Raw genomic sequence first — 13,173 nt, forward strand, 5'->3', positions numbered from 1 at the left:
GGTGGCCGGCTCTGGGAGGTGAGAGCTCAGCAGGCTGAAAACCAGCGTGTTCCAAACTGTGAATGACCCAGACAGGTCACCTCTACCTGAAGTGCCTATCCTCTCTGATGGTAAGAGACACGTGCATAGAAATCCAGATGGGTACCGTCGTCATCATTGCAATCACAGCCCAGTTTTGGGGAGGAATTTTAAGTGAAAGAAAAGCAACCTTTATAGCAAGCAACCTCATCCTCATGTTCACGTGTGTGCAACTCAGGACTGCAGACCAATGACCAGGCCTTGACATTACCTGCCTTCTTCATTTTCAAACGTAGATGCATGACATATGCTTGGACACACATCAATTTTCTTCTTTTTCTAAATATGTTGATTCTTTTGCTTGAGGACTAGAATTAAATTTGAAATTTAAAAGTTTTCAGGGTCAGGTGCTCAGAGACTGCCTCTTTAGAGGCAGCATTTTTAAATATGAATTATTCTGGCAAGTTGAGCCAGCGAGAGGGTGAACTTTTAAAAATATTTTAAAAGAAATACAATTTTCAATATGTGTGTGTGTATGAAATTTTCCAAAACAGCTGCTTACAAAATGCTCTCACCATTTTATGTGCTATTCTCTAAACGTACACCTGACTGCAAGAACAAGAATACAAACCATCATTTGAGATGTTGGTTTTTATTAGATACATATTTCTTCGAAGCAATTTGTAACTGTCTTTGTACATCAGAATATCATATAAATGTATATATATATATATATATATATATATATATGTATCCACCCAAAGATATCAGAATGCCCTTGAATTGCCCCAGAGCTGGGGTCATATACCCCTCGTGTACTCTCAGCAACCTTAAGAGCCAAAGAAAAGGCTCTTCCAGTCACTTCCTGTTGACAGCCACAGCCCTCCAGTTGCATGTTTCAGAGCTTGAGAGAAATCAGTAGCACCTCTTATTATTGTGACACCTTGCTCTCCCGAGGAGCCTCACTCCTTTATGTTTCCTCACTTCATCTTTACTACGATGCTCTGAGCTACCCCAACATTCAAAACAATCTCAGGCAAGTACGAATAACACAAGTAGCAAATGCAAAATAAAGTCATCACTCTCCGTTTGAAATGAGTAAATCCCATAGTGTTAGGTACGATTTGTCTGGAGAAGGCATCTGTGAGGTGTGTTGAAAGCCCCACACTCAGCCTGAAACACGGAGGGTAGTCAACTGGCCTTTTGTAGCTTATAAAGCTCGAGGCAGCCTGCTCCCCGATGAGTGTGTCCCTCGCCCCCTTTGCCTACTGATAGTTACATATGAAGACATACTTAAACAGTGGTGTGTCCTGAGCAGGCAGAATCTGAGTCATTTGGGCTTCCCTCCGCTCTTTGGGGCCTCTTTACTCAGTGCTTATAAAGCTCTGGATTTTCATTCACTATGTCATCAGGCCTCACCTAGATCTCGCATCTGTCCTAACGGTGTCCCTTGACCTCTGGCTCATGGTTCACAAGCCGAGCGTTTCAAAGCCCCCTGGAGATGCCTCATTCTCCGAGCTGGGGTGGGAAGGATGGCTCTGAGGGCAGGAGCAGTCAGGGAGAGACAGCCCAGAGTCTGCCTGCGTGAGGCTGTGTTCAAGCTCACAAAACCGACCCTTCCTCTTCCACCAACCCCTCCTGTGTTTGACCTAAACCTCCTGCTCCTTGCGTGCTTGACGTCTCTTCTAGGCCATCTCCACTCTGCATGCTAGAAGCCTGGGGGCTCTCTCTGACTCCCCTCTGCCCTTCACCTCCAAGCCAAATCCGCCCCAAGTTCTGCTGACTCTCATCCTAAATGCTGTGAAAATACACCCCTCCTTCTCCTCCCTGGTGCCTCAGCCTACGCGGGGGCCTCCTCGCTCGGTCTGATTGTTGCTGGTCTCCTTCCCAAGTCACGCCCTGCCCATGGAATGAGACTTGGGCAACCCCGGCCAGGGCTCCCTGCTCTTCCCTCAGGTTTTGATGAGCAAAGCAGTCTCAGTTCCTCACTTTCTCAGCCTTGGCCTTCCTCCCCAGGGACGCCCCCATGTCTCCCGACAGCCAGCCTTTGCCTGTGCAGTCCCTGCACCCTGGAGCTCAGTTCCCTCTCCTCCACCGACAGCTGATCCACCTCAAATCCCTTCTCTTTGAAGAAGCTTCAGCAGGCCACAGGGCTTACCTAGTCCTGAACATCTGTGGAACTTAGTAACCACAACTTGGAGGGGAAATCCCCTTGGAGAAGAGCTCATACGTGGAAGATGTCATTTCTTTTCTTCTCTTTTTTTTTTGTGAGGAAGATTGGCTCTGAGCTAACATCTGTTGCCAATCTTCCTTTTTTTGCTTGAAGAAGATGGTCCCTGAGCTAACATCCATGTCACTCCTCCTCTACTTTGTATGTGGGACAGCACCACAGTATGGCTTGATAAGCAGTGGGTAGGTCTACGCCCGGGGTCTGAACCCTTGAACCCTGGGCCGCCGAAGCAGAGCACACAAACTTAACCACTATGCCACCGGGCCGGCCCCAAGATGTTTTTTCTTAGTGGATCACATTCATGTCCTTTTTCCTTGCAGCAAGACAAGGACCTATTTTAAGCACATTTGCAAACCGTACATTGCCTTGCACAGGTAAGAAGCTATACAATTCATTTGGTTATTCCTGTTCAGGTAAGCAAACCCAAGAATCAGCAATTCTCTGAGGAGTTTTTCTTTCCTATAATGAACTTTTGCAGTGAAGGGAGAGTTTCCCAATAAATTGATGCACATGGAGGGGACATGAGAAGGCTGCTATTTCATCAACACATGGATTTGGCTTTCTGGAATTGATGGGCTTAAAGTATCTAATATACTTAAAAGAGACGCCAAATAGATGGATGGATCTTAGACCCTCTATGATAGTAGGTTCCTTTTTAAAAGAACTGCTCCCAGCCCCAGGCTGTGTATAAACACCACTCTAAGTCACAAGCCAACAGAGATTTCCTGCTCGCCGGTAGATCCGGTATAAACGGAGTTTACTCGCTTGGGAGCCTCTCCCTGGAAGACGGGACAGCTTTTGCAAAAGCGTCTGACGATGTGCTTTCGGAAATACCCCAAGAGGTAGTTTCTGAACTTCTCCCCGACGAAGGCGTAGATGACGGGGTTGATGCAGCAGTGCGTCATCCCAAGCGTCTCCGTCACCTGCATGGCTTGGTCCAGCCTATTAGAGCTACTGCATTGATCCAGGCCAAAGGATTTCTGGAAGGTGCTCAGGAGAAGGACGATGTTGTAGGGAGCCCAGAAAAGAAAGTACACTATCATGATCACGAAAATGAGCCTCACGGCCTTGTGCCTCTTCTTCTCGTTGCGACACCGAAGCAGGGTTTTCAGGATTCCTGAGTAGCAGATGATCATGACCAGCAGTGGCAGGACCAGGCCCAAGATGGTCATCTTTAATGCCTGGAAATTCCTCCAGAAATGGTACTGACTGGGTGGGTAATGAGGGCTGCATGTAAAACGAGTACCCTCTTTTTGGGATTTGGTAAAGATGATTCCTGGGAGAGAGACAAACACAGCCACCGCCCAAGTGACCCCACTTGTCATCAGCCCAAAGGTGACCGTCCTGGCTTTTAAAGCAAACACGGCATGGACGATAGCCAGGTACCTGTCGATTGTCAGGAGGATGATGAAGAAGATTCCAGAGAAGAAGCCTATAAAATAGAGCCCAGTCAGAAGTCGACACATTGTATTTCCAAACTCCCACTGGTGAGCTGCATAGTGAGCCCAGAATGGGAGGGTGAGAAGGAAAAGCAAGTCAGAGATGGCCAAGTTGAGCAGGTAGATGTCAGTCATGCTCTTCAGCTTTTTGCACTTTATCAGGACGAGGGCGACTAACAAGTTGCCCACAAAACCGGAGATGAACACCAGCGAGTAGAGCGGGGGAAGGAGCCTGGCTGCGATTTGTCTCACGTCGGTTTTTTGGCAGGGCTCTGACATACCGTAATCGATGTCATAGAACGGACTTGTCGTCTGATAATCCATCTTGCTCAACCCTGTGAGTAAAGAAACAGTGATCTCTTATAAGGTCCTGGAATGTGTTTAGGAGCCCACCATGGATGCAAGCCATCTTATACAGTAATAGCTTTTTAAAGTTGGAACATAGATTTCTACATTTAACTGAGCTCCCTTTTTTTGGCCAAACAATGAACTTTTTTAGTAAAGGGAAGGTTTGCTGCCAGCTTTTCTGCTCACTAGACGGACAGCCCAGCTCTGTTGGGGAAATTCACGAAAGCATCATCTCTCCAAATAAAATCTGGTGTTCTGTCACCACAGGGAGTGAATGGGGCTTTGATAAGAATTTCAAGAAACTGAGTCAGGTGCCGTCCAACACCGTCTTATAGTCCGTGCTGAAGCTGCTGGTCCCTGGAGTTAGCTTCCTCAGAGCATCCCCACGAGTGTGCCAGTCATCATGACCAGTTCCCAAAGGCGCTCTGTGTGCCAACCAGTGTTCTAAGCTTCACATCCATTCAGTCATTAATCCTCAAGCTGACTCTAGGAGGCAGGTCATGTTACTGTCCCCATTTTGCACATAAGGACCTTGAAGCACAGAGAGGATAAGTAACTTGCCCAAAGACACGCAGCTAGGAAGCAAGTGATTTTGAATGCAGGCAGCCTGCACTTTTATCCACCATGCCACCCTTCCTCCTTGGTGAGAGGACTAAGGAGTGGGACTGTTAGCCTGGCACCTCATTGTGGTCAGAATGAAAGGGGATCATGCCCACATGCCCCTCACAAGGTCATAGGAGCCAGCAGCCACTTTGTAAACGCCAGACTGCCTGTCTCACATTGTCTCTGAAGTTTGTGTTTGTAGTTCCTGAGCTGCTAAAACTAAGAGCTCCCACACATACATGAGAAATGGCCGAGTGGAAAATATTTCATCCAGCACCATACGTTCCAGGTTAGCTTGGCCCCTTCTCAGCCTGCTGGCTTGCCTGGTCTACTTCAGCTCCACTGCTCGGCTCAGAATTGCCTCTAATTATCTTTGTACGTCTCAAGCTCCCTGTGCCTCACGTTAGGCAGCTGGGAGAAGCACACAGAAAATTTCACCTTTAAATTCAGAGCCAGTAAAGGAATCATACACTCCATGTGTTGCAGAACTGATATATTAAAGGAAAACTTTATATCATATTGCAATTTGATATTAATTTGGAGAATATTTAGGCTTCCCTTTTTTTCTGGGGAAAAACAAGACCAAACAAAAGAACCAGACTTAACACAACTTCTGGTTGGCCCCACGTTCAAGGGCATCCCCTGCGGAGGCTGTTGTGCTCCTCACCAGAAGATAACCTCTACCAAGAGTTTGGCCAACAATCATCTCTCTGAAAATCTCTCTTTTGAAAGGTGAGGGTTTAAAAGAAAAAATTCTCCCTTTAAAAACTTTCATTCATAATCATGTTTTATATCTTTGATGTTATCACGGTCTGAAACTCTTTCTAAATCCTAAGTCTTTCCTTGTCTCAAAGATGGTATTTTAGGATAGTTCTACGAGCAGCTGGTATGGTTTAATGTCTTCTCTGGGTTTCCTCTACAGGCTGTTACTCAGCCAGGAGCTGAGCTGACTAGTGGCAAAGGGGCTGGGAGGTGACTTACCAGGAGGCCTTCTCGTCAGGGCACAGATGTCTCAGCTGCTCTGCTCTGCTGAGCTGTGTGAATCAAACATATAGACAGTGTGAAAGTAGGAAATGCAGCTTCTTTGAAAGGGGGTGGAGTTTAATGAACAAGTATATTACCAGGCAAAAAAATCAGAGAACAGTTCTTCTTCTTTTTTTTTTTTTTCCTATTGAGCTAAAAATAGGCTGGAGACTAGACCTCCGTCTGAGAGTGTACTCGCCGTCTCCCCCGAGGGCGCCGTCTTCTTTTGGTTCTCTGCTCGTCCACTGCGCAGAGTCTGTTAGAAAACAGAAAGAACTGAAGGATGTTAGAACTAGAAGGACATTCACACCATCTAGTCCAAAGCCCTAATTTCCTGAAAGAAACTGCTGTCCAGGAAGCAAATGATTTCTACAAGACCTCAGGGCTTATCGGTGGTGAGGCGAAAAGGGTGAGAGATTCTGATTCTGTTCCTATTTGTCCTCCAGGAAAACCAGCTGGAACCAACTTCAAAGTGGGACAGGAGTGCCTCACACCAACCCCGCGCTCCCCTTTATCCACTCTCCTTCCATCCCCCCCGCCCACCTCGACTCACACACTCGCTCACCACTCAATACTGTTTTTCTCTGTAAACTAAAATAACATTGTCTAAAGGGTTTTAACTATAGGTTCACCTTGCAGCTAAACACGTCGCCCAGCTTTCTCCGGGTCAGGTACCTGAGGGGCAGTGGGGGGAGTCGTTATGAATGTTCCCTCTGCCTCGTCACTGTCTTGCAGCCCTCCACGCCAGCAGCACCTGTGAGCGCCTGTGCTGGGCCAGATGGAGAGGCAGCGGACCTCCTCCCGCCACGCACACAGTCTATCTGGAGTATGAGAAATTTTCAACAGGAAATGGGCAAAAATTGACAGAGGGACAGGGTCAGGTTCAGGATCATACGAGCAGACTACTGTATAGGCAGTCACATCGAGCTTTCTTCGTGGTTGGTTCCTTATCTGCAAACCTCAACTGTTGACAACAGAGCTGAGAACACAGGGGAGAGCCGCTCCTGAGCCACAAGCACGCCCTCTGGGGGTGTCTGTTTCCTCACTATGAAATAAGAAGCATTGGCTTCTGAGCTAAGGGATGGCAAAGGAGACCCTAAGCCTGTGGAGGCAGCCTCCCCCTCGGGCTGAGCAAGCGACTTCTTCAGGCAGACGCCCGAGCTTGAGGCCTGCCCGACCCTCAGCTTTCCCATCTGTGCGCTGGGCTGCACACTCCAGCTGCTCCCCGGGTCTGTTGGGAGGATTTCGTGAGGCAGCCCCGTCCAGGATTTAGCACAGAATATGCTCTCAATAAACCTCAAAGTCTTAGTTACTCATTTCGTAATCCTTTCTTAGAGACAGTTTATTTTATAGAATTCTAACAAAATTGGTTCGCTGGGGTCCCCGTCTAGAGCAGATTAGTGTCAGCGAGCTAGAGGCTGGAAGGGTGAAGCTAATGGTTGGTGCTCAGAGACCAGGAGGAAATGAGTGTCGGGGAAAGCCAGGAAAGGCAGAAGTAGCCCAGCGACCAAGAACCAGCCCATATAGGGTGATGGTTTGTGTTACAACAGCGCCCAACGACCAGCAATCAAAACCAGGACAGTGAATCATGCAAAAGATGTTCCAGTTCATCCTGCATGGGCAATTCGAGAGGCGGTGATGAAGAACTGGACTCTGCAGACGTGCTGTGGGGTTTAAACCCCGGCTTCACTGTTTCCTTCTTGACTCTGAACGAGTTACTGAAACTCTCAAGCCTCAGTTTTCTTATCTGTAAAATGGGGGCAAAAACCCCAAAACACAAACCTACTCGATAGGTCTGCGGTCAAGATCAAATGATACAACAAGGGTAGGGTCTTTGCAGATCCTGGCCCTCTGTGAGCTACTGAAGCAGTGAAATATGGGCCACACAGAGATCCACATGCACATTCATAGAAAATAGGTCAGCTAAATTCAGTTTGTTTCTCTGAAGAGCATTCTGTGTGCCCTGGCGATGCACGTGGGTGGAACTGTCAGATGCTGCTGGAGAAACATCACATTTCTGTCTGTGACAATGGCCGGGTCTTACTTTGACCACAGGAGCCAAGGCTTTGCCCTGTGTTCTGGGTCTTGGTCACAGGGGTGGTGGAGCTCGTGAAGGCGTGCCCACCTGCAGAGGGCGGCCTGGAGTAATGGAGCAGCCTCAGAGTCGCCCAGACCCTGCTGCTGACTGTGGTGTGCCCTGGGTAAGATACTTCCTTTCTCTGAGCTTTCATTTCCTCATCTGTCAAGTGATGTGCTAGCCCTGGGGGTCCCAAAGCAGCTCCCCCCTTAATTACTAAACGACTCCATGGCCAGGTTGGTTTGGAAAATACACGTTGGGTGGGAAACAGGGTGAGGATTCAGAGGCTGAAACAAGGAAGCCCAGTTTAGCAGGGTGCGTTACCTCCTTTCAGGTTTCTGGGTCCAGAGGTGAGGTCATGTCACCTCTCGGACCGGGATTCGTCCCAAGGATGCACGAGGAAGTGAGGACCCATGGGAACTTCTTCAGCATTTCATCAATGGAACATTGTTCTGGCTTAAACAACAGTGACTGCAAACTAGGGGTTTCTCATGCTGTGACTTTGTTTCTCTGCTTCTCTTTCTACCTTGGCCCTTCCAGTTTGCAGGGTCTCATTCACATATATATACGGCATTCAGGCTCCCCAGGAGACATGACCCTTAGACTGGCTTGTCACTCTAGACTTGGTATCCATATTGGAGAGTGTCTGGTGCCAGTCCTCCTTTCTGGGCACTGGCCAGCCTTTAGACAACTGCTCCAAACCTAGACACTGCACCCAAGTTCCAAGGGTCATTCACTCTCCTTGCCCACGCCGTCCCTGGACCGTCGACTCAGAGCATCTCCCCCAGCATGGGAGAACATCAGCCTTCCCCTTGGTTGCCAAGGGCCCACTGCGTGAGCCCGACGAGCTGAAACTGCCACACAGCGGCTGCCATGAACACAGCCGGGGCTCGAGTGGGCTCTGGGTCTGTGTCAGTCAACAGTGCGATGGGCCACAGAAACGTAGGATTCTCATTGTGTGAGATGAGGAAAAACAGAGAAATAGAAAGTAGGAACAAAATTAGGCACATTTTCACAATCTCAGAACAACCCCTCTTGACACTTGATGTTTCAATCCAGACCTTTTGCTGTGCATACTTTTTGCTTAACTGTCCCCTCACAACACCAGTTCTGTATGATGCTCTTTTCTTTTTTGCTCAAGATTGCAGTATAGACATTTTCTCATGTTGTTAAAAAACTCTTTGTGAGTATAGTTCTTTGTTACTTTTACTGAGGTGTCACTCACATGCAGCACAGGCCACTAATCCTTCGTGTCAGCGTGGAGAGGTTTGCCATGCATGCACCCAGGGAACCACCACCCAGCTCGAAATGATCACCCAGAAGCCTCCCCCAGAGGCAAGGGCCACTCTGACCTCTGTCGTCATGGATTGGATGTGCCCGCTCTTTAACTTCATATAAATGCCATCACAGATGCTGTCCCCTTTCATGCCTGGCTTCCTTTGGTGAACAGAATGCCGTGACTGGACGTGACAGAGCTCTGTGATGACAGTCGGGCTCTCTCTGTGGTGCACTAATGTGGACACTGTGTTTTGCGTGTTGCTGTCAGTGCTCATATCCCGGCCCAGGAGGATGCTCCCAGTGGCCCGAAAGCCACCTTTACCAGAAGAACCAGAGATCCCCGTGATCCTCGCAAAATAGGAAGACTCCACCCCCGGGGGGTCGCATTTTGTCACCTGTGTGCCTCAGCAATGATGCTGGGTGCTGTGACTCCCAGCAGTCCTTCGCCTTCTGCCTCAGACGCTTCATGGGGAGCGGGGTGGGGAGGTCACTGTGCTGTCCTCTCCCTTCCCGCTGTCTCTGTCCTCTAGAGCCTCCCCTTTTCCCAGCCCATGAGTACATCCCCCATGCCCTATGCACATCGTCGAACCAAGTAGAGGCCTGCAGGCTGCTGCCTCTGCCTTTTATTAGATGTGTCCTGACGCAGTGGAAACCCACTCACTCAGTGGGGGCGTCTGCTGTGTGCATTTTGGGTATTGCTTTCGGATCAGGGCCCAGACCTGGGCCAACGCAATCTTAGGTGCAGTGACAGAAGCCGAATGCACCGATTAAGGTCTATCACAGGCCACTGTGATCTTCCGGGGTCGGATCACACCTGTAGCTCTCGATTCAGCTCTATGATAACAGGATATCATGTGGGACTTTTCTTGTCCCAGAGCTGGCAACTGCGGCCTGAAGCTGAGGGCAACAGGTGTGAAGTACCCGCCAGTTTTAAAACCACTGACACCTGGGCTCACCCACCGCCTCCAGGGCTGACAAAGAGTGACAGAATCAGCCCTGTGCCCCCATCACCAGGTCAACTCCTCCCACCGTGTCCCACAGAAGGAGACAAGCTTGGGGGGGAGAGGGCTGTAGAAGTGGGTGGGATTGACGGGGAGGAGGGGGGTTCCTCTCCTCAAAACCATGGGAGGGGCTCTGAGACAATCATGTGAGGAATGGGGACTTGCAAGAAGGGGAGGCCAGCACCTCCTTCCTGGGTGGGGCATCCACTAGGCAGCAGACCAGCTGAGCAGAGGAAGAGGACATGGGAGAGGTGATGGTGGAGACAGGGTGTGGCAGTGAGGCAGCAAGGATGTCCCGAGGATGTGAGAGCACCCCTGGGTCAGGGTACAAACATGGTGCCAAAGTGGTGAGTCTGAGGAAATTTCCAACCTCAGTCACTCACCACACCCAGGGCCAGCCCGCCCCTCAATTCCTGGGCAGCTGCACAGAGGTGGCTCATCAGCCGGGTTTACACTTCTCTGCCCGTGCGTTTCCTCTTGGAGGCGCTTGGTAGACTTTGCCGCTGGCTGATCACCGGAGGCCATTTCAGTTTGTCCGGGAAATGTGAATAATGAGCAAAAGCAAAAGTGGAAAGATGGCATCTTGATGGGTGCCTCCCAGGAAGCTGCAGGGCCTCTCGGAGAAATGCTCCAACCCGGCCAGCTGCTTTGAGCACCGCAGATCAAGGAGGACGGCATGGGGCGGACTACGTCAAGCCCCCAACTCCACCAAGAGTCTTGAGAGACCCAGACCTTGGAATGGTGACCTTTCCTGAGCTCTGCTTCCCTCACACAGCCCACTCAAAGGTTCTCCCCTGGTTAAAGGAGACTCGAGGTTTCCACTGCTAGAAATGGAGATTGTTGGCAACTTTTTTTTTTATTAAAGATTGGCACCTGAGCTAACAACTATTGCCAATCTTCTCTTTTTTTTCTTTATGCTTTTTCTCCCCAAGTCCTCCTGGTACATAGTTGTATATTTTAGTTGTGGGTCCTTCTAGTTGTGGTATGTGGGACGCCGCCTCAGCGTGGCCTGATGAGCTGGGCCATGTCCGCGCTCAGGATCCAAACCAGTGAAACCCTGGGCCACCGAAGCAGAGTGCACAATCTTAACTTCTTGGCCACAGGGCCGACCCCTGGTCGGCAACTTTTAAGTGGCAGTTTCTTTATTGGCAACAAAATCCTCCTGTACGATTATTATCACTGAGTTAGTCACTCTCTCCTCTGGGCTCTCAAAAAATGTCACTTATGCCTCTATTTCTGTGCTCTGCACAGTGCACTGTGATTTACGAATATTCCGTTGTCTACCGCTCCTCCCCATCAGCAGTCCCTGGACTTGGAAGTCTAAGGGCATGGGCAGTGACACATCCGTCTTTACATACACGACCCAGTCTGGCACGTGGTAGATGCCCAGGTGTGTTTGTCACATTGAATTCCATGATGGAAAAACAAATGGACACTTCTCCAAATTTTGCTTATGAAGTCATTACATGCCATATGTATTAATTAGCTCTTGTTTTTAGCAAACACCTCCCCCCAGCCCCCAACTCAGTGACTTAAAACAGTAAACGTGGGCCTCTTGCTCCTGTGACATGTGGCTGCCATGTGGCTGGGACCCTGGCCCTGTTCTCTGTGTCTTCTCGCTTGCTCACCAGGGCCTGGCTGAAGGAGTCACGGTCTGGGACGGGCCCTCCTGTGGCTGCGCAGGGACAGCCAGGGGCTCAGAGTGACTCCACTTAATTCTCCACTTGGGTGAGGCAGATGTCACTTCTGCTCAGTGTCTATAGGCAGAGCCACCTGTGGATCGGGTGGCGCTGTCCCGTCTGCAGGACACACTGCAAGCCACAGGGCAAGGACCGGCATGTGTGATCACACAGGGGAAGGAGTGAAAATTCGTGAACAATAAGACAATCTATCACACCACAGTATGACAAAGCGGGCAGGCTTCTTTTATTGTGGTAAGAATACTTAACATGGGGTCTACCCTCTTAACAGATGTTTAAGTGTATAATACAGCATTGTTACCTATAGGCACAGTGTTGTACAGCAGATATTTAGAACTCATTCATCTTGTATAACTGAAATTTCATGCGCACTGATAAATGGATAAAGAAAATGTGGTATATACCTAGAATGGATTATACAGGCTTAAAAAGAAGGAAATCCTGCAGTATGCAACAACATGGATGAATCTGGAGGACATCATGCTAAGTGAAGTAAGCCAATCAGAGTAGGACAAATACTGCATGATTCCACTTACATCAGGTACCTAAAATAGTCAAACTCATAGTTGTGAAGAATGGAATGGTGCTTGCCAGAGGCTGGGGGAGCAGGAAATGCAGAGTTGCTAATCAGTTTCTTTTTTAAAACAATCTAGTTAGACCATTGATTCATTTTCCAAGTTATAGGTTTTTTTAAAACAATATTTAGACTTCATTATCATCAAAACAAAAGTGAATGCATTCATTAGGATAATGCAAATGTCTGAAGGTGAAGTAGTGACCTCCCCTCCCCCACGCCCATCCCAACACATACCACTTCTCTCTGAAACCTTCTGCAGCCACCAGGCAAGAAAGTAAAACCATGGTAACTTCCAGCTCCTGAGTTGCCAGGTTCCAGAAGCCCATTGTTTCTCACTTGCATCAGATCAGAAATGCACTGGGCAAAATTCCTAACATTCTTGATGTTCTTAACTTGGCTCTACTGTGAGGAGAGGCAAGTCTTGGCTTACTTAAGTGACCAACTCCCCTCCTTTACAAACAAGGTTGGAAAACTGTGATTAGGGCTCATCTTGATTTAGGAGTTCCCATTGGCCAGACAGGACCTTTTTTTTTTTTTGAGGAAGATTAGCCCTGAGCTAACATCTGCCAATCCTCCTCTTTTTGCTGAGGAAGCCTGGCCCTGAGCAAGATCTGTGCACATCTTCCTCTACTTTATATGTGGGACGCCTACCACAGCATGGCTTGCCAAGCGGTGCCATGTCCGCACCCGGGATTTGAACCGGCGAACCCCGAGCCGCCAAAGCAGAACATGTGAACTTCACTGCTATGCCACTGGGCTGGCCCCCAGATGGGACCTTTTGAGCATCAATAAGGACATCTGCAAAGCACAGAAGCATTCAAATCTGATGAAATCCATGACATCATGATGAAACAAAAAAAGGTTTTTGGCAGCAAGTCT

The 13,173-nt window shown here is 48.9% G+C and overlaps 1 protein-coding gene across 1 annotated transcript; it reads right to left on the reverse strand.

The window, feature by feature from the left end:
• Nucleotides 1-635: 635 nt before the first annotated feature.
• CCR5 (C-C motif chemokine receptor 5) lies at nucleotides 636-5,913 on the reverse strand. The gene is made up of 3 exons (XM_070492723.1): nucleotides 5,760-5,913; nucleotides 5,620-5,672; nucleotides 636-4,022 (listed from the first exon to the last, which is right to left on the reverse strand). Exon 3 carries the CDS (start codon nucleotides 4,009-4,011, stop codon nucleotides 2,953-2,955), a length of 1,059 nt encoding a protein of 352 aa, XP_070348824.1. The 5' UTR covers nucleotides 4,012-4,022; nucleotides 5,620-5,672; nucleotides 5,760-5,913; the 3' UTR covers nucleotides 636-2,952.
• Between the last annotated feature and the right edge of the window lie 7,260 nt (nucleotides 5,914-13,173).

This window comes from Equus asinus, chromosome 21, assembly GCF_041296235.1.
Source record: "Equus asinus isolate D_3611 breed Donkey chromosome 21, EquAss-T2T_v2, whole genome shotgun sequence".
Classification (NCBI taxonomy): Eukaryota; Metazoa; Chordata; class Mammalia; order Perissodactyla; family Equidae; genus Equus; species Equus asinus.